Source organism: Nannobrachium achirus, assembly GCF_963921795.1.
Source record: "Nannobrachium achirus genome assembly, chromosome: 24".
Lineage (NCBI taxonomy): Eukaryota > Metazoa > Chordata > Actinopteri > Myctophiformes > Myctophidae > Nannobrachium > Nannobrachium achirus.
Window position 1 is genome coordinate 11,855,267 of NC_137831.1, and position 19,928 is coordinate 11,875,194.

Consider the following 19,928-nt stretch of genomic DNA (forward strand, 5'->3'; position numbering starts at 1 on the left):
TCTGCTTTTTCGCAAATCCTTCTAAGGTTTTTTTTTTTGAAAAAAAAAAAAAAAGTTTCTATGTCAGTGGTGCACAAACTTTTTCATGTGAAGGACCCCCAAAATTATATGTATTTGGACACGGACGCCCATCTCAAAATATTTAGTTCCAGGGACCCCCCCCCAGAAGCAAAATTTGAGTTACAAATGCTCACTTAAAAAACACATATATTCAAAGATTTGCACACATTTTCACAAAAAACAGCAGATCTACAAGCTAGCAGCGGGGCACTCGGTGCCACGCTGTAAGCTTGTAGATCTGCTATTTTTCAACAGCTAAAATATAAAATAATTAAGGCCCCTCCACCTTGGGCCCTAGTAACTCAGTCCCACTTCCCCCCCCCCCCCCCCCCTTAAGTTGTGACGCCCCTGGCCATACTTGACTCCAGAAGGTGGTTGTGGACGCTGGCTCTCCTGCTCTCCTCCACCAGCTGTCTGAGGGGAGTCGTGGCCCTCCTGCGTGGGCCAGACAGGCTCTCTGTGGGGCCAGACACAGCCACCTCCATGCTGGCTGCAAGATCAGATCCAACTCCTCACTCCCACGACCGTGCACACAAGACAAGAGGCCTGGAAGACAGTCAAAAGGGAGAGACACTGAATCTGTTCTCCTTGGTTCAAAGCTCAATGGAGCCAGACCATAAAATATAATCATACTAAGAGTCACCAATCAGCCAAAATGGCTATAAAATATAGCAGCAATCGCTCAATTTCTTTTTCCTGTTTTTTTTTTTAGTAGTATTATGCAGTGGTGGAAAAGGTACTTTTTTTTTTACTTGAGTAAAAGTATCAATACTGCAATGTGTGAGGGCACCCTTACAAGTAAAAGTCCAGAATTCAAAATGTACTTGAGTAAAAGTATGAATATATTGGCATCAAAAGTGTACTTAAAGTACCAAAAGTAAAACATGTTTTCAAACAGTCTGAATGCCCCAGGTATGAAATGGGGCTGAAGTGGTTTATTTTAAAATATTATAGCCCAATTTATACCTGCAAAGTACCTCAAAGTTTTCAATTAATTGTAGTGGAGTAAAAGTACAATATGTGGATCTGAGATGTAGTGGAGTAGGCAAGAAGCAAAAGCATTGGAAATTGGAAATACTCAAGTAAAGTACAAAATACTTCAAAAGTACTTAAGTAAATGTACTTATTACTTTACACCACTGGTAATATGGTAGGCCTATAATATTACTGTTTTGGCAGAGAAATCCCTTACACTCGTTGCTGGGTAAAGTGATAATAGTAATAGTTACACTGGAACACTGGACATGATGCGATTTAGCCATCAACCAACCGAGTAGCCTAGCATAATAAACTCATCTCTAGGCAGATACCAAACAATACCAAGCTGGCTGATATTACCCTGATTATGAAGCTGACAGAGTCCAACGCCAAACCTTTAACGTCTAATAAGACGTTGAATTAAGTTGTTTGTATGCAAAGTTGCAAACATCTCCACGTTTCGCCGGCAACATTTGCTCATGGAAAACATTCAAACATTCACACACTTGTTGCTGGTTTGTTGTCGTCTCTCTCTCTCTCTCTCTCTCTCTCTCTCTCTCTCTCTCTCTCTCTCTCACCCCGCCCCCTCGCCACCAAACCGCCAAACACTAACGTTGCCATGGCGACGCCAGCTATTAATACTTCATCGCACGTCGGTGCCGCGTGTATATCTATCTAGTCTGCATCCAGTTTAAGGCAAGACCCAAATTCAGAGTGAACTAAAAAAAACTCAAATCTTTGCTTCTGCCTGGGGCCAACTGGTACAACATAGTCTTCAAGTTCTATTTTTATTTATTTCTTTTTTATTCTTTTTCCCCTTTTTTTTCAGGAAAAAAAATAAAAATAAAACTTTGTCATGTCAATACCCCCAAAGATTAGAGTAGGCCTAAATAAAAATGTTCACTCCAAATTTGGGTCTTAATAGCGCGGTGCCCCGCTTCAAAAACAGCAGATCTACAAGGTGCAGTGCCAATGTAGATCTGCTACTTTATGTCGGGAGGCAGGACGAACGCAGGAGGGGCGGGGGGACTGCAAGCTGGAAAACTTCTGCTGTTGGAATAAAGATGACTTTATCTTTTAATATATTCAGCACCGAGAACAGCACCTTTACGTTTTACGATTCTTTTTCATGCGATAGGCCTATTTGCCTTAATTGTTACAGGATTGAAGCTTTGCTTTTATCTGGTTCTGATGATGCCGAGAGTTTTTCATTTTCCTTTTTGTTTGTTGTTCCTTTGTTGTTGATTTTATTTATTTTGATGTGAAACCGCCAGCGAGGAAAAACTACATAGACTGGAAAGGAACAAAAAAAAGTTTTCATGATGTATTCACAGGTGAGAGTGTTATTTGATATATTATAGCCTATAGGCCTACTTTATTAGAAGTCAACTTCCAATAAATGATTCAATCAATCAACTCAATCAATCAATCAATTCAAGGTAATTGATTACATTTATTACAGGCAAAATCCTCCAAAGGCTGTCACCCTCATGCCATTCTTGGGAAAGAGGAAGAAAGATGCTTGAGCAACTTGTTGCTTTTAAATACGTCCAAAGAACCTGGTGAGTCAGCCTAACTATATGGATGTCTGTCTTCTTATCATATTAATATATGCTATATAAAAGAGTTGCTATCACTTAATGTGCCGATGTTTGTTTAAAGTAAAGAGGGTCCACTCTGACGTTCACTAGTTGTGTCCATTCTGACAAGAGTCACTTGTTTGGTGTAATTCTTTACTGACATCTAGTGGTAGAAACGGGCATTGCATAATGCATGTTACACTGGAGGCATGCACTGCAGTGGTGGATTAGTAGGCAATTCATATGATTTTACTTGAGTAAAAAGTACAAACGTATTGGCATCAAAATAGGCCTACATTACAAAACTTAAAATTACTACTTGTGTGGAAAGAAAATGAAAAGTTAACAATTAAATGCAGAGTAACGAGGGTAAGTGATATTTTCTTTGTTAAATAATAATAAAATCACTCACCCTACCTATTAAAGGAGTAGTTCACCCCCAAAATGACTTTTTTTTTCTATTGATTAGTCATGCCATGGACAGTATAGTTCAATAATATTTTTTGGTTTTTGTCACATTCCTAAGACAAAAATTTGATTCAAGTAAATTTACCCCCATTGATTCCGGATGGTGACCCGTTTCGAAACGGGTCACCATCCGGAATGAATGGGGGTCAATTTATTGTTATCACATTTTTGTCTTAGGAATGCGACAAAAAACTTTTTTTTTTATTGAACTCTACTCTCCATGGCATGACTAATCAATAGAAAAAAAGTCATTTTGGGGGTGAACTACTCCTTTAATGCACTTATGAACCAACTTGTGCCATGTAGTCAGACGCAAGAAAAGATTTGTGTAAAATAATAAGTAATAATAATAAATACAAAATATATATCTAAATTGCTGCACCTTTGACGTTTGCCAAAAAGAGCTGTTATCACTATGTGTTATAGCTTAAAGGAGTATTTTACTTTCAAAATATTCATTTCATCGTCACTCAGGCTTTTGGGATATTTGATATTCATTGTATCAGACACGCCCCCTTCCTGTAACTTCAAACTCAATTTATGTTAGATTCATGGAAAACACCCGTCCTTGGTTCTGGTGACTCGTAGTGTCCTCCATTCAATTCATTTCTATTTAGGCTATTTATTTGTTATATCGTGACTACTAATTGAAGCCAATGGACGCCGAATCCGAATGGCCCGAATCGCATGGATGAGCCTTGACAGCACATGGTTGGTGCTACAGACTCCAAATTTCGCACACAGACAGCTCAGACCTTTGCCTACGTTCTTAGCTAGGCCTCGACCCGACCCGATACACAGTTTTTCGGATCCGGCACGAAAGATTTGGAATCTCCGTATGCGGAGATGACTGACATCGGGCTGTTCCAGAGCAAGCGCTGACTCATTGTGACATCACTTCATAAAAGGCTCTGACATCACATACGCTAGATGAGTCAACTAAAAATCTCTCTGAGTGTGGCATAAACTAAAGTCTTTCTTCCTCTCACTTCGAGGTGAGCAAAGTTCAGGGTGCTCTTCAGAGCGGTTGGGTTCACCCGATATGCGGTTTTCCGGAACCAACGCTAAAGGTTCGGAATCTCCATATGCGGAGTCCTGACTACTAATTGAAGCCAATGGACGCCGAATCCGAATGGCCCGAATCGCAAGGATGAGCCTTGACAGCACATGGTTGGTGCTACAGACTCCAAATTTCGCACACAGACAGCTCAGACCTTTGCCTACGTTCTTAGCTAGGCCTCGACCCGACCCGATACACCGTTTTTCGGATCCGGCACGAAAGATTTGGAATCTCCGTATGCGGAGATGACTGACATCGGGCTGTTCCGGAGCAAGCGCTGACTCATTGTGACATCACTTCATAAAAGGCTCTGACATCACATACGCTAGATGAGTCAACTAAAAATCTCTCTGAGTGTGGCATAAACTAAAGTCTTTCTTCCTCTCACTTCGAGGTGAGCAAAGTTCAGGGTGCTCTTCAGAGCGGTTGGGTTCAGGGGAATTAGCGGGCTGTGCCTTTAAGAGAACCAGGTGAATAATGTGGATAAGCCCGGGCAGTTCCCTCTCACGCTAAACTTAAATAATAAAGGGGAATAAGGAGCCCAGGGGCTAGGGAACTCCGGGGCGCTCTGTAAGTAAAGTAAGGGGTGCTGTGTCTGCAGAGATCTCCATATATGGGCATAAGTGGACAAAGGCAAACAGATGGTCAAAACGGGTCCTATGACAACAGGTATAATGGGGTTTGCATTAAAGGGTAGGGCCGGAACCGGTACTGTGTCTGCAGAGATCTCCATATATGGGCATAAGTGGACAAAGGCAAACTGATGGTCAAAACGGGTCCTATGACAACAGGTATAATGGGGTTTGCATTAAAGGGTAGGGCCGGAACCGGTACTGTGTCTGCAGAGATCTCCATATATGGGTATAAGTGGACAAAGGCAAACAGATGGTCAAAACGGGTCCTATGACAACAGGTATAATGGGGTTTGCATTAAAGGGTGGGGCATTCATTCCCTATTTTAAAATTCGGCACGTGTGTTTTTCCCCCTGCAGCAGGTAGTCGGGGGCACTAACAGATACAGAGATCTCCATACATGGGCATAAAATGGATGCAGACAGACATATACAGATATCTCCATATATGAGCATAAATGGACACAGGCAAACAGATGGTCAATACGGGTCCTACTGAGATCTCCATATATGGGCATAAAATGGATGCAGACAGACAGATAACTCCATATATGGGTATAAATGGACACAGGCAAACATATGAGTCAAAACGGGTCCTACAGAGATCTCCATATATGGGCATGAAATGGACGTAGACAGACAGATATCTCCATATATGGGCATAAATGGACACACGGCCAAACAGATGGTCAAAACGGATCCTATGACAACAGATATAATGAGGTTTGCATTAAAGGGCGGGGCATTCATTCCCTATTTACATTGTTCCCGAGTTGGCCAGGTCGCCGACTAGACGCTCGGCCGCCCGAAGGGCGGCCGAGCTTCTAGTTATTATTACCAGCCATCTGTCTTTTCCATCTGTCTTGGCCATATATGGATCCTGTTAGTGTGGTTCTCCTAACAGGGCATCATCTGGGATACAATCCCTTTTATGCCCATATATGGAGATCCCTGCTCTGATTATCTGACATCACTTTGATGTCACTGCGATGTCACAGTGATGTGTCAGGGGAACCACAGTGTCAGGCGTATATCAACAAAAAAGACTGTTAAGAGTGGTTCCCCTGACATCACAGTGACATCGGAGCATGATGTCAGAGTGACAAACCCATAGACCGTAAAAAAAGTGTACACATCCAGACGGATGCGGACAAGCTGTGCCGTTTCTCACAGTAAACTGCGACCTATGGTCGCAATTAGAATTATCATTTTAATAATGAAAAGAAAAACAAAATCAAGAAAATAAATACAAAAGTAATTGAAAAACACGGCCCCCTCACATATTAGGATGCCAGTATGAGAACCAGAACTGTAATTATAGCCTGTTGTGTGTGCTTGTACAGTGGACTGCATGGGAATGTGGGACCACTTGAACTGCTGGCCGCACGCCACCGCAGGAGACATGGTGTCACAGCCCTGCCCAGACTTCTTTAATTCTGCAGGTGAGACGCGCCACACACACACACACACACACACACACACACACACACACACACACACACACACACACACACACACACACACACACACACACACTGTCACACACACAAGCCTCGCTATCAGTCACAGAGAGTACCAGTTGATTATCTACTGTCTCTGCCTTGGGACTAATCTGTTTCCATTAGATGCTAAAACAGTTTGTTCTTCTCAGTAGCTATCCAAACCGCCATAAAGTTATGTACACAGAGTGGAGAGAGGGATGGGTCATACTAACAGACAGTAGATTTATGTCAGCAGACAAATGCCACGGTCGTCTCATCTGCGCAAACACTACCTTTTATTGAAATCAGGGGTGTCGCACCAAATTCTGGGCCCTGGGTACAAGGATTCACTGCGTGCCCCCCCCATGAATGTTCTTCATAGGGGGAGGGGGTTTAACCAATTTAGACTGGGAACGCATTATTACACATTATGTGGTGCTTTAACTATTGAAAATTAGCAGATATACAAGCTCACAGCACGGCACTGAGTGCTGCGCTGCAAGCTTGTAGATCTGCTTTTTGAAAAATGTTGACAATTTGTGCAAGTCTTTGAATATTTCAAATCTTTCCATGTTTCTATGTCAGTTGTGCTCAAACCTTTTCATGTGAAGGACCCCCAAAATGATAAGTATTTGGCCGCGGAACCCATCTCAAAATATGTTGTTCCAGGGACCCCCCAGAAGCAAAATTTGAGTTACAAATGTTCGCTTAAAAAATACATTCAAAGATTTGCACACATTTTCACGAGCTTGTATATCTGCAATTCTTCAATAGCTAAAGTATAAAAATAATTAAGGCCCCCTCCACCTTGGGCCCTAGTAACTCAGTCCCACGTTTGCCCCCCTTGTGACGCCCCTGATTGAAATACCTAAAAAGGGAAAGTAAATCTGGGTGGCACTTCTTCACATGGGCAATACGTCATCATCTTCACCAGGGAATGGATTCTCAGAGTTTCCTCCCAGTTTGGAATGCATTACGCCACGGACACACACACACACACACACACACACACACACAACACACACACACACACACACACACACACACACACACACACACACACACACACACACACACGTGGTGTTGCAGCCTATCGATCAACAGTGTATGATAAACAGTCAGACACACAATAAACAGTAGCCTACAGCTTAATCCTTCTGCTATGTGTGCGTGTGCGTGCATGCGTGCACATAAATGCAAAAGGGATGGGACGATATGAACATTTCATATTGTTTATTGTGATAAAAGAAATCACAATTTACGATATTATCGCGATAATAAAAATCCTGGGGCAGAACATTTGCCAAAAAATAGCAGCTCTACAAGCTCACAACGCGTTGTGAGGTTGTAGATCGGCTATTTTTTGGCAAAGACATTTTGATAGAGAGTGAAAAGATGTGACTGTATCAAGTACGTATAAGTACCTTTTAGGGTTTAAGTGGTATATGCAGCTTGACAAAAAAAAAAAAAAGTGAATTGAGTGCATGATGTAGGACGATATCACGATAAATTAAATCTCCACAATACGGTTAACGCGAGTGTTTTTTATCGCGATAAACGATAATATCGCTTTGCGTCCCATCCCTAAAGTGAATGTGCATTGATGGTATTTTTTTTGTGGAGTTCCTCAGGTCAATTGTCTCGTAATTGCACTGTGAAAGGCTGGTCAGACCTCCTGTCTCCTCATGAAGACGCCTGTGGATTCACCTTCAATGAGATGTTCCACTCCCTGCCAGAGGTTTGACAGCTTCTTAGCACAGTGGTTCTCAACCTTTTCAGGCCGCAACCCCCAGAATAACCATATTTTAACCCCCCCCCCCCCCCACCCACCCTGACGAGCACCAAGAGTTGAGGCATTACATTTTGTGTAACATGTTTTTTATTGTGAAAATAGCAGATCTACATCTACAATTTCTGCCTCTAATATTAACACTTTGGCCAATGGTTAATTTGTCATTGTTGGTTTGTTGAGTGAGAAAAGTTAAATAATTTGGGGGTCTGAAAACTAGATTAAAATCTTACGGGAGGGACCAGTGGCGAAGAGATCCAGTAGAACTAAAAGACATGTCATTTTATGTTTGGTTGCGCTCAGAAAATAGCCGATCTACAATCTCCATTTAGTCCATTTTGATACCAATACTTTTGCACTTTTACTAAAGTCAATTTTGAACTTGACTTTTACTTGTAACAGAGTATTTCTACATTGCAGTATTGATACTTTTACTTAAGTAGCAAAATGTGAGTAGCCTACTTTGGTATCGAGGGCACTGTATCTCTGGCTATCTTACATACCAATCCCTTATAATATATGGCATCATCAGTGTGTTCCTTTTGTCTGCAGTCTCCAGACCACATGTACTTCCACTATGTGAAAGCTATGTACACAGCGGGATACGCCCTGTCACTCATCTCCCTCACCGTCGCCGTGGCAATCCTCTGTATGTTTAGGTAAGCAGTCTGCATGTTGTTCACCAGCCTTGCCAATGTGTCATTTATGATTCTATAAGATATCAGAGTACAGAACGTTCTTTAACCAATTAAGACCTGGAATTATTTGATACTTTAGGTATTAAAATATAGCAGATATACAAGCTCACAGCGAGCTTATATCTGCTAATTTTGAAAGTTCGTGAAAATGTGTGCAAATCTTTGAACATGTGTATTTTTAAAGTGAACATTTGTAAATTTGTAAATTTTGCTTCTGGGGGTCCCATGGAACTAAATATTTAGAGATGGGGTCTGTGGCCAAATACATTATCATTTGGGGGGGTCCTTGACATGAAAAAGTGTTTTTTCAAAAATATATGTATTTCACAATACATGTTCCAACTCAAACATCTGCATCGTGTCCAGGAAGCTCCATTGTACCAGGAACTACATTCACATCCAGCTGTTTGTGTCCTTCATCTTGAGAGCCATCTTCATCTTCGTCAGAGACTCTCTGCTCTTCACGGATGAGGAGTTCTACCAGTGCGACTATTACCCAGTAAGAAAGGATTATTAATAACGCCCATAACATCTAGCACTTACTGAGTACAAACACACTGTTTGCAAAGTGCTTTATACGAATACATAAAGGGGAAGAGTAAAGTGTATTTATCAAGGAAGTAGGGCTTGTACTTTTAACAGACTATTTCTAAAATAGCGTGTTGACACTTACATTAAATATTTGTGAAAAATGGAAGTACTTCTTCTATCACTGACTTCTTTCCGTTTGCTGCATGATTAAAACGCATTGGATATGGTGTGCAAGGCTGTGCGGAATCCACACTGCGGATCCGAAAAGGAGTCATAAAAGGAGTCAATGAGTTTTTACCGCATGCGACAAGACGCACAAATCGAACTGGGTTCGATCTGGGAAAAAACGCACTGCCGCAGCCACCTGCCGCATGGCAAATTCGGATCCGGTGTGCATGAGGTTGTAGATCAATCATTGTTTTCTTTTAAAAAATGAAATCGTCCGTTTTCTCTGTGCGAAGAAAACGCGTCTGTGTGGAAAGTCCTTTACTCTGCTTCTTCTGAGACCAGTGGTGTAAAGCAAAATTTAGTACAAGTACTCCATTTTGAGGTATGTTTACTTTACTGGAGTATTTCCAAATTTCAGTACTTTTTCTTCTACTCCATTACATCTCAGAGGCAAACATTGTACTTTTACTCCGCTACAATTATTTGAAAACTTTTTTGATTATTATTACAAAACATTCATTAACCACTTCAGCCCTGTAAACATTTTGGCCATTTGGAGGAAAAAAAATGTCTGCAGGAAACCGGGTTCAAATCAAGGCTAGAAGAGTTCCGTAGTGCAGCTTTAAGTTCTGTGACAGCCCATATAATTGCTAAGGGCAACAGTGAAATCTCCTCTTCCCTCCAGCGAGCTGCTCTTCTCGCCAAAGCAAAGTATGAAATGAATCCTCTCTTCTCCCAGCACGCAGATACAGCCCTAAAATGGATTGATTTACGAGGTAACGCGCACTTGAGCATGTGCGCTTTGACAAGCTAAAACCACCAAGTAATGACAAATGCCATAAAGTCTTAACCATGACGAGCTAATATGACAGGCGTAATGCCTGCTGCAGACGGATCCTAGGCTGACTGTACCTCCAGATGGGTGTACCGTGTACTCAGTACAACTGTGTCCTTCAACCGTTCACACGTACTCTTTCAGTGACCCAAAAAGGGGAAACATTCAATTTTGAGGCATTTTTTACTTAACTTTATTTCCAACTTCCAATACTTTCCACTATATCTCAGACCCTAAACATACTGTATGTAGCTTTGCCTCACCTCCTGTCCTGGTCCTGTGTTCGCACGCGCATGTGTGTGTGTGTGTGTGGCAGGTGGCATGTAAGGTGGTGCTGCTGTTCACCAACTACTCCATTCTGGCCAACTACAGCTGGCTGCTGGCCGAGGGCCACTTCCTCTACACCCTGGTCAGCAGGTCTTTCTTCTCGCTCAAGAAACACCTGGCCTGGTACCTCGTCCTCGCCTGGGGTAAGGCTCTGCTTCTACACCTGTGGGAGGTCCCCAGATGATTAACTTAATGTGCAACATTGTTTCCTCACTCAACAGTAAACAAAACCAACATATAGTTTAAGTGTATAGAGGCTATATGCACATTTCTAAAGTGACAATTTAAGGACTTTTTTTAATACCTCTAAAATGAAAAAATAAACATTGGTCAAATTGTGAAATATTAGAGGCAGAAATTGTGAACATTTTCACAATAGAACTGTGTAATCCATCCAACCATCCATCTTCAACCGCTTATCCGGAATCGGGTCGAGGGATAACAGTTCCAACTGAGACTTCCAGATTTCCTTATCCCAAGCAACTTCCTCCACTCCCTCAGGGAGTATACTGAGGTGTTCCCAAGCCAGTTTGGAGATATAGTCCTTCCATTTGGTCTTTGGTCTGCCACGGGGTCATCGCCCAGTGGGACGTGCATCGAGGACCTTCTTAGGAAGGCGCTCGGGGGGCATCCGTACTAGATGCCCGAACCACCTAAGCTGACTCCTTTCCAATACAAAATGAAATGCCTCAACTCTTAGTGCTCGTCAGGGTGAGGGGTCCCCAATATGATTATTTTGGTTGAGAACCACTGGGGTAAGGGACAGCAGCAGTGTTGATTTTGTCTGTAAATCTTGATAATTTCAAGACGATCATATTTCTTTGTTGCAGGTACGCCTTTGATCGTTATCATCTCCTGGGGTTGTGCCAAATATTTTTATGAAGATGAAGGGTAAGAATAATATGAATAATGTGTCACTCATATTTTCCTCTTTGTTCTTAAAATCGAATTCAGTCAGCAAACAAAGTGCCACAGACCTCCAGTCTTATACAGTGACAGTGTATACAGTCTATCAAAAGTTATGACTAGTAGCCAGTAGGCATACTAATAAAGCATAATAAGTCACAAGATTATTTTCTTTTCATCCTATCGCCAAAGCTGCTGGGAAACGAGGACACATGAGTGGATCTGGTGGATTCTTCGAGTACCAGTGCTACCCTTCATATTTGTAAGTAAACATAGCTTCTTCCATTCTTTTCTGATTTGAATTTGTTTAAGTTTGATCCTCTTCTGAAGTAATTTGATCAGTGAAGTAACATGATAAACACAGAGTGCCATGGTTTCAGGTGAACCTCATCTTCTTCATTGGCATCTTGAGGATTCTGGTGGGCAAGCTGCGTCAGCCAGACGGACCCAGGAATGAATTCAATCAGTATAAGTGAGCAGTGGTTCTGGTCCCTCATATTGTACACTCCAAATGCTCTAATATATACAGAGAGAGAGAGAGAGAGAGAGAGAGAGAGAGAGAGAGAGAGAGAGAGAGAGAGAGAGAGAGAGAGAGAGAATGTAGGAGTCTCAGAAGTAATGTTGGAGTGCCCGTTGGGCAGATCTTTATGCCCATACATGGTGTTCCATGTTGGAGTGCCTTTTCGGCCAGATCTTTATGCCCTTATATGGTGTTCCATGTTGGAGTGCCCGTTGGGCAAGATCTTTTGTCTTGTCTTGTCTGTCCGACGTCTGTCAACAGTACTCTGACGTCAAAGTACTGACGTCACATTCTGGCCTGGACACGGAACACCATATATGGGCATAGGACACGGAACACCATATATGGGCATAAACTGGTGAAACAGTGCCCACATCATTTCTGACATCAGTCATACCGCCGCCTGTACTGCGCATGCGTCCCCGCCATGGTAACATCCGCATGCTGAAACAATGCCCAAATTTGGAGATGACTGACATCACTGATACGTCTGGGTTCTCCAGCTCTACTTCTGAGACTGCTACATTGAATCCCTCATATACTGTGCGCACCCCCAGGCAAGGTCCTAGTATATAAAAGCCATAGCATGGCTTCTGTGGAATCCATTTGACTTAAATCAGTCATGGCGGCCGAGAACTTTTATCAATCTCTATATCTCTTACACACTAGCCAAATTGGCTATTTTCGGCAACGAGGTTTGGTGTAGAGGGGAAAAAGAGCAGACTAAGTACAGAGTGAAAGGTCATGTTTATAAAGTATTGACAGTTCAAGTGGATAAATATCTGAAAACACAAGTTGACATGAATTCAAAATACACTGATAATTGTGCTGTCAAACAATGAAACCATAATGGAATCTATGTTGTGGGGGTCCCTGCTTTGTCTCTCTCTCTCAACTAAGGGGTTCTTGGCCTGAAAACGTTGAAGACCCCTGGTCTATATTTATCAGTAACAACACAGCATCCTCTTTCAATAAAACAGCCGAGTGTAAGGATACGCCCCCAGATGGCTTTAACCGTATTTGTGCCTTTTATTTGATGCAATTGTTTTCTCTGAGCAGGAGACTGATCAAATCCACATTCTTCCTGGTGGCACTGTTCGGTCTGCACTACATCCTGTTTGGCTTCCTACCTGTAAAACTCAACGGTTTGGTGTTCAAGATATGGAACTTTGCGGAGCTGGCTCTGTCATCTACGCAGGTATGATCCGTGTGCGCAGGGGAGAGTGGGGTAACCGATAAACTGAGACACTTTTTATATTTGCTCCCCTCTAGGCCAGGGATCTATAAAGTTTTCAGGCCAAGGACCTCTTAGCTGAGAGAGAGATAAAGCAGGGACCATATAGTATCGTTTGATAGCACAATCAACAGTGTATTTTGGATTCATGTCAATTTGTGTTATCAGATAATGTAACCATTTGAACATAATACACCAGTAAGACTCCCTAATCGGGAGATAAGCGACCGTTGGTCGCTTATCTCCACAAATATCACAACCTCCACCTCTCACGTCATACGGGTAGCCATAGTTACACCTGGAATGTTGAATCTCCATATATGGAGATAACCTACGCATCACACAAAGTCTGACCTCACCAGCCCATACTTGGGCATGGACGACTTATATCTCCATATACGGAGATGGCCATATATGGAGATACGATGACATCACAGAGTCCACAGCTGATGATGTGGCGTGATGTCATACAATAAACAAACAAGCCCTATATACTGATGCGATACGATGACATCACAGAGTCCACAGCTGATGATGTGGCGTGATGTCATACAATAAACAAACAAGCCCTATATACTGATGCGGAGATATGAGCAGGGCAAAGGTGTGACGTGTGACGTGTGACCGACCGACCGACCGACCGACCGACGGCCGGTGGAGGTTTTCATAGTAAACTGCTCCCTGACGGTCGCAATAATAAACTTGACTTGACTTGTACTTAGTGTGCTCTTTTTCCCCTCCACCAAACCTCTTTGCTGAAAATAGCCCATCTACAAGCTCACAACGCCTCGCAGTGCGTGAGCTTGTAGATCTGCTATTTTTGGCTACATTTCTCAGAATATGGACGCTAGGGTTCAAGTGGTTATATAAAGAAGGAGAAAAAGGTTTCTATCACACAAAGATTTGAAGGACCCCCTGTCCCCCTGTAGTAACTCTGAGGATCCCCTAGGGGTCCTGGACCCCCTGTTGAAGACTCCTGCTCTAGGCAAACTAAAAGATATACAGTATCAGTAAAAATGTACTAATTTCCTAGTAATTTGGGATTATTAGAATGTATCCAAGACAAAAGGCAGTGAAAATATGATTGTTTTTTTGTTTTTGTTTTTTTAAGTGGTCTTGTGTCTCAGTTTACCCCAGCACCGGAGTAAACTGAGACAGACCATAGAAATCAAGGTCGTAAAATGATTTGAGCAAGAGAATTTACTTTTACATGCAAAAATAAAAAGCATGTTTTCCACAGCACTCTCAGGTCGTCTCCTTCATGGCAAGGGGGGAATTCAAGAGGCTTGAAAATATAATGGTCATACAAATGTTTTCCATTGCCTAGATACAGGGGTGTCTCAGTTTATCCCACTCTCCCCTACGTAAGTACGTGTGTAGGTGCATGGATTAAAGCAAATTAAAAACTCACGACTGAAAAGTTTCATGAATAATTAACACTAAGAATTATGAAACTATGTTGAAAAAATTGCATATTGAGGCTTTAACCTTTGCCTTTATAAAAAATACGCAGAGACGCAGAGAAAATAGCGTATCCGCATGCTCACAATGTGTCACGCCGCGGCACATTGTGAGCATGTAGATGATCAGCTCTTTTCTCTGCGTCGCAACCTGCTTCCATAAAGACGACATAGTGGCTTCTATGGAATACAATCCATGCAATTCATGTGTTGAAACAGTTCCAAATCAAACTGGCCCTGGTGTTAGGATATTTCAATATCTGAAACAGCCTCTAGGTGTCACCAAAACATCACAAGTGCTAGAAGATAAACAGCTCTGCTCATATTGTTTTCTGCCAGATAATACGGTATTCAGAACATTTTACTCTTCTATTTCTCTAAGGGCTTTGTGGTGGCTGTTCTCTACTGTTTCATGAATGGAGAGGTAAGAAACTATGTTGGAAAGGGGACAGGGGGGTTTAAAGAAACCAGTCCAATCCCTCCTATCCTGCCTTATTATCTGACTAAGCACTATTAAAGGAGTCATCATAATGTTATCAAATAGTTGTACAGGTTTGATTTGCTATCCTTTCGTAGATAGAAGTTATATTCCTTTATGAATCACAACTTAACTGGGGACTCAGCTTCTTTAAATCTCACTGCTCTCATACAGATGTCTTTGGAACAGGTCAAAACAAAGCACTGAAATATTGACATCTTCAAGGTCTATCAACATCATGCAATGTTCAAATATGCCATTTTCTACCTCAAATGTGTTTTTTGTTTAAATAAGCGCTGAAGAGCTTTATATTCTGAAAGTACTCATTGCTATAGACTAGACTAGAGTCTCCCCGTCACTCCATCCCGTCCCTCCATCCCGTCCCTCCATCTCTTGAATAAACAGATAGGCTAATGCATTTTCAGGTTGGGATATCAATGTTATCCAATCAGGAGAGAGAACTCACACAGGACACCGGATAAACAATTGAAATTGGAAGTGATGACCCAAAGAAATGAGCAAAATTGGAAGTGGAAAAAATATAACATTGAAGCTGATAAATGGGTACTTTCTCCTGATTGGCTGAAGATTTGCCACCCAATGTAAAATTTATTTTCTGCTCATTAACTCATATGCTGCCATTTAACAATACCTTCGTACTCTTTAACTGCCATTCGTCTCCATAGACTTCCATGTAATTCATAGTGCACGGATCATGCACACCCATGCCTAGATAATGCACCACGTGTGTCCACATTGCTCACAGCTTTCAAACAAAAAAATCCGAATGGAAATCCGTTCAGGCATTCATGAGATAGCAGCCATTATGTTTTACACTGTTGTGAGCTTGGAGGTCTGCTACCTGAGTTGTATGGGGGTTGTATGGGGGTTAAACAAGCAATTTCGCGATCGCTATCATGCCTACTAACGTTTTTGGGGTCCAAAAAAAAAAAATTGAAAAAAAAAAAAAAATAAGATTTTTTTTTTTTTTACGGGATTCACGGGCGTGGCAGGGTGGTACAACGGGATTTTTAAGGGATTCACGTTTTTGGCAGTTAATGAGTTAAAGAGCTGGAGAGACGGGAAGACCCATGTTACTGAACAAACACTTGATAGCAATGAGTACTATCACAATCACAATGTTGTGCTTCAACCTTTTAACAAAAACATTTTTGCTCTAACCAAACATATCACCTTTAACTTTAATCATGTTTCCGGGGCAGCCTTCTTGTTCATTCCCAGCAACTTACATGACAATCATAGTCATATTTTAGTTGTCTGAAATGTTGTAGTTTTAGTTGACTAAATAGAAGATTTTAGTCGACCAAATCTACAATCTTGAGTTTGTTTACAAAAATGTATTTTGGCGGGCTTTGATACTTTTCTTTGAATAAGTTTTTCAATATTTTCAAATCCTTCTAAGGTTTTTTGAAAAACCTAAGTTACTATGTCAGTGGTGCTCAAACCTTTTCATGTGACGGACCCCCAAAATGATATGTATTTGGTCACAGACCCCCATCTCAAAATATTTAGTTCCAGGGACCCCCCAGAAGCAACATTTTAGTTGCAAATGTTTGCTTAAAAAAATACATATATTGAAAGATTAGCACACATTTTCACGACTTTAAAAAAAATAGCAGATCTACAAGCTCAAGCTTGTAGATCTGCTATTTTTCATGACTCAGTCCCACTTTTCCCCCCCTTGTGACGCTCCTGCTTCTCCTATAGGTGCAGCACGAGATCCAGCGGCGGTGGAGGCGGTGGCGGCTGGGGCGGGACCTCCCCCACCGGGCCTCCAGGGGGCAGCACCACGGCTCCATCAGCCAGAGCGGCTCCGCCCTCACACAGGTCACCCTGCTGCCCTGCGTGCCTCCCTTTGGCCCGGCGGCCAGCCAACAACACCCGGGGGACGCCGTCCACGTCATGTGACTCAACTCTTTTTCTCGTCCTAAATTTTTATCGCACGATTTTGTAACCTATTTTTTCACCCGGTGCCAAATGCCTAAGCTGTAATCCTGGGCTCTGCTCTCCCTCTGCCAACCTGGGGAGAGCCCCGAACTGAGCTCATGCCATCTTCAGTGCATGAGGAGTGAGTAGGCCGCTTCTTATCACCTGACAGGGGGGAGCTTCCCCGGTTGGACGTAGCACGTGGAAGGAACACGTTATTCCAATCAGTTCCTTTCCCCTCCATCAGTCGCCACGGATGGCCAGGAGGAGGAGGCATTATAGAGACCAGGATTACTGCCCGTTTTTGTGAGGGTACCTACCCTAGGAGACACGGGGAGAACATGCAAACTCCACACAGAAAGGCCCTTTCGCCAACCCCACCTAGGGTGTGGGCACTGATGACGCGGAGGAGAGAACACACCCCCAGCGCCCACAGCGGGAATCGAACCCAGGATCTTCTAGCTGTGAGGCGACAGCACTACCGTGCCCCCCTTGTGACTCAACTCTAACATCCCAGTCGCAAGCTTGTAGATGTGGCTGTTTTTAGGGCAAAGAGATTCGTGGTGTAGAAGGGGGGGGGGGGGGGGGGACCAAGGATGAACTTCTGGGTAACCTGTCAACGATGTATATCATTGCTGTCGGGCAGATGCTCATCTCATCTCCATATTTTTGCTTTATATAAATTAATGACCTACATGATCATACTACAGCATCACACAAAATCCTGAAAATCACGTTTTTTTAAATGAGATCTCCACCCACAAGAGGCGATGTAAAGTGGTTAAGAAATGACAGAAGATGGGAGACAACGCGATACAGAAACACATTCCCTTGGTGATTTGGCAAGAGATCTGCCTCTATGGGGCCTTTTCCTCCAAAAGAACCTTGGTTCAAGAACCAGTGCCGTTCAACTTTCTTGGAACCTTGGTTCGTTCCGCGAACCGGCTTGCGTTTCCACCAGATTGAACCAGAGGAACCAAGGATTTTGTGGTTCCCGTTCCGAACCAACTTTTACGGTTCGGTACCAACTCTGGTTCTCGGTGGAAAAGCTCACCTCTGGTTCATCCCATAGGCGGGAGAAAGAACCCTAAACCGGTTCTTTGCCGGTCGAAAACCACCCTTTGTGAATGTCAAATCCCTGCCCTGGATGTACAGTTAAGCCCTTTGCACACAGGACAGTTGCGTTTTTTTCGTTTGCGGCATGAATAAAACGCATTGGATTTGGTGTGCAAGGCTGTGCGGAAACGGCGCTGCGGATCCCAAAAGGAGTCATAAAAGGAGTGATGAGTTTTTTACCGCATGTGACAAGACGCACGAATCGAACTGGGTTCGATCGAGAAAAAAACGCACGGCCGCAGCCACTCGTCGCACGGCTAATTCGGATCCGGTGTGCATGAGGTCGTAGAGAATCATTGTTTTCTTTTTAAAAAGTGAAATTGTCCGTTTTATCCGTACGGATAAACGCGCCTGTGTGCAAAGGGCTTTAGTGTGAGGCGTACAAAGACAGAGAAACATCTGCCATGAGTCAGTGTTACAAATGCATTTCTAAACGAGAATGTGCCATGAACACAGTTGGTGAAATAAAAGAGCCCGTCCCAAGCGTCGACTTCTCCCCGAGTGTTGTGAAACTCCAGACTCTTACTGACAGATGGCTTTGAGCAGAGGAGCTACTTGGGAATCCACAAACGTACACCACTGATTCCCTGATATTCCAATAAAACGTTATCTCTATAAACCATGGCATGTTGGGAGAGCCCCCTGTCAGCTCGGGGTCACCGGGATCTCCTTACAAACTTTTCACCCTTGTGTGGGCACAGAGCAGCACGGTAATGTGGCTATGGTGGGATTTCTCTGCAAAGGGAAACATGTAGGACAGGGTTTCCCAAAGTGGGTGCCGTGGCACCCTAGGGTGCCGTCAGAATAATCTGATAACATAATGAATCAATATCACTACATCAATATCACTTCACTATGCTTAGTAAAACAGACCTGATTTGCACTGCCATAATGACATATTTTTTCAGTAAAATAGTGTAATCAATCAAATAAATAATAATGATTCTATGAATGTATGGCATCACAAATGCAATGTCTACAATTCCAAGTGCTTGTCAGGTTCCCTAGCTCTGGTTCCTAAGGTCCCCTTGGGGTCCCCTAACACCACATGCCTTGGACCATGGACTGAGTGGCAGGTTGTGTGAGATGAGAGAAACTCTGTCTACTGTATGCTCTTATTCAGGTCTTCATGCCATGATCGTGTAATCTTATACAAAATGTTTATCACTGCACTTGTTTTCTTATCAAATCAATGTCAAATATGCTCCATCTTTTAGTCAAAAGATTTATTCTTGCATCATGCAATTCATTGTGTATGAATTAAATAAATTACATTGGTAAGAGGGTTGGCAAATCATCACTGACATTTTGTTCTGACCTTAGTGGCAGGACTTGCACACATGAAGGTTTTCTAGACCGCAAATCCCGTCCCTCTGGTAGTCCAAGAAATACAAAACAATCGGCAAACAAAATCTTCGCAAACGCTAGCCCAGCCCTTGCCTGGTCACGTGAATTCACATCATTATGTGTCTTGCGAAGGACCCAAGGCAAAGATTTGGGGAGGGTAAAGCCTCGAACAGAGTCAGGTCCGCGGTGTAGTGCGGTGTAGTCTTTTTGAGTCATAAAACTACAACGTTAACGCTCAAAAAGACTACACCGCACTACAACGCGGACCCGACTCTGTTCGAGGCTTTACTGTTTTGGAATGTTTTATCAGTGA

General features: G+C 42.7%; 2 protein-coding genes across 2 annotated transcripts in view; one reads left to right on the top strand and one right to left on the bottom strand.

Moving 5' to 3' along the window:
• cfap221 (cilia and flagella associated protein 221) overlaps positions 1-545 on the bottom strand; it is a gene marked incomplete at both ends in the record, with an annotated part of 37,782 nt that extends 37,237 nt beyond the window's left edge. Inside the window, one exon of the mRNA XM_080720347.1 lies at positions 419-545. Coding sequence (XP_080576473.1) covers positions 419-545 — 127 coding nt within the window. The remainder of the gene's footprint in view (positions 1-418) is intronic.
• Positions 546-6,129: 5,584 nt separating this feature from the next.
• On the top strand, positions 6,130-17,134 carry LOC308280087 (secretin receptor-like; the record flags this gene model as incomplete). The annotated part of the gene is made up of 11 exons (XM_080720349.1): positions 6,130-6,220; positions 7,891-7,997; positions 8,601-8,707; positions 9,113-9,245; positions 10,597-10,750; positions 11,438-11,498; positions 11,706-11,775; positions 11,894-11,985; positions 13,093-13,231; positions 15,110-15,151; positions 16,934-17,134. The coding sequence occupies 11 exons, from the start codon at positions 6,130-6,132 to the stop codon at positions 17,132-17,134; spliced, it is 1,197 nt and encodes a 398-aa protein (XP_080576475.1).
• Between the last annotated feature and the right edge of the window lie 2,794 nt (positions 17,135-19,928).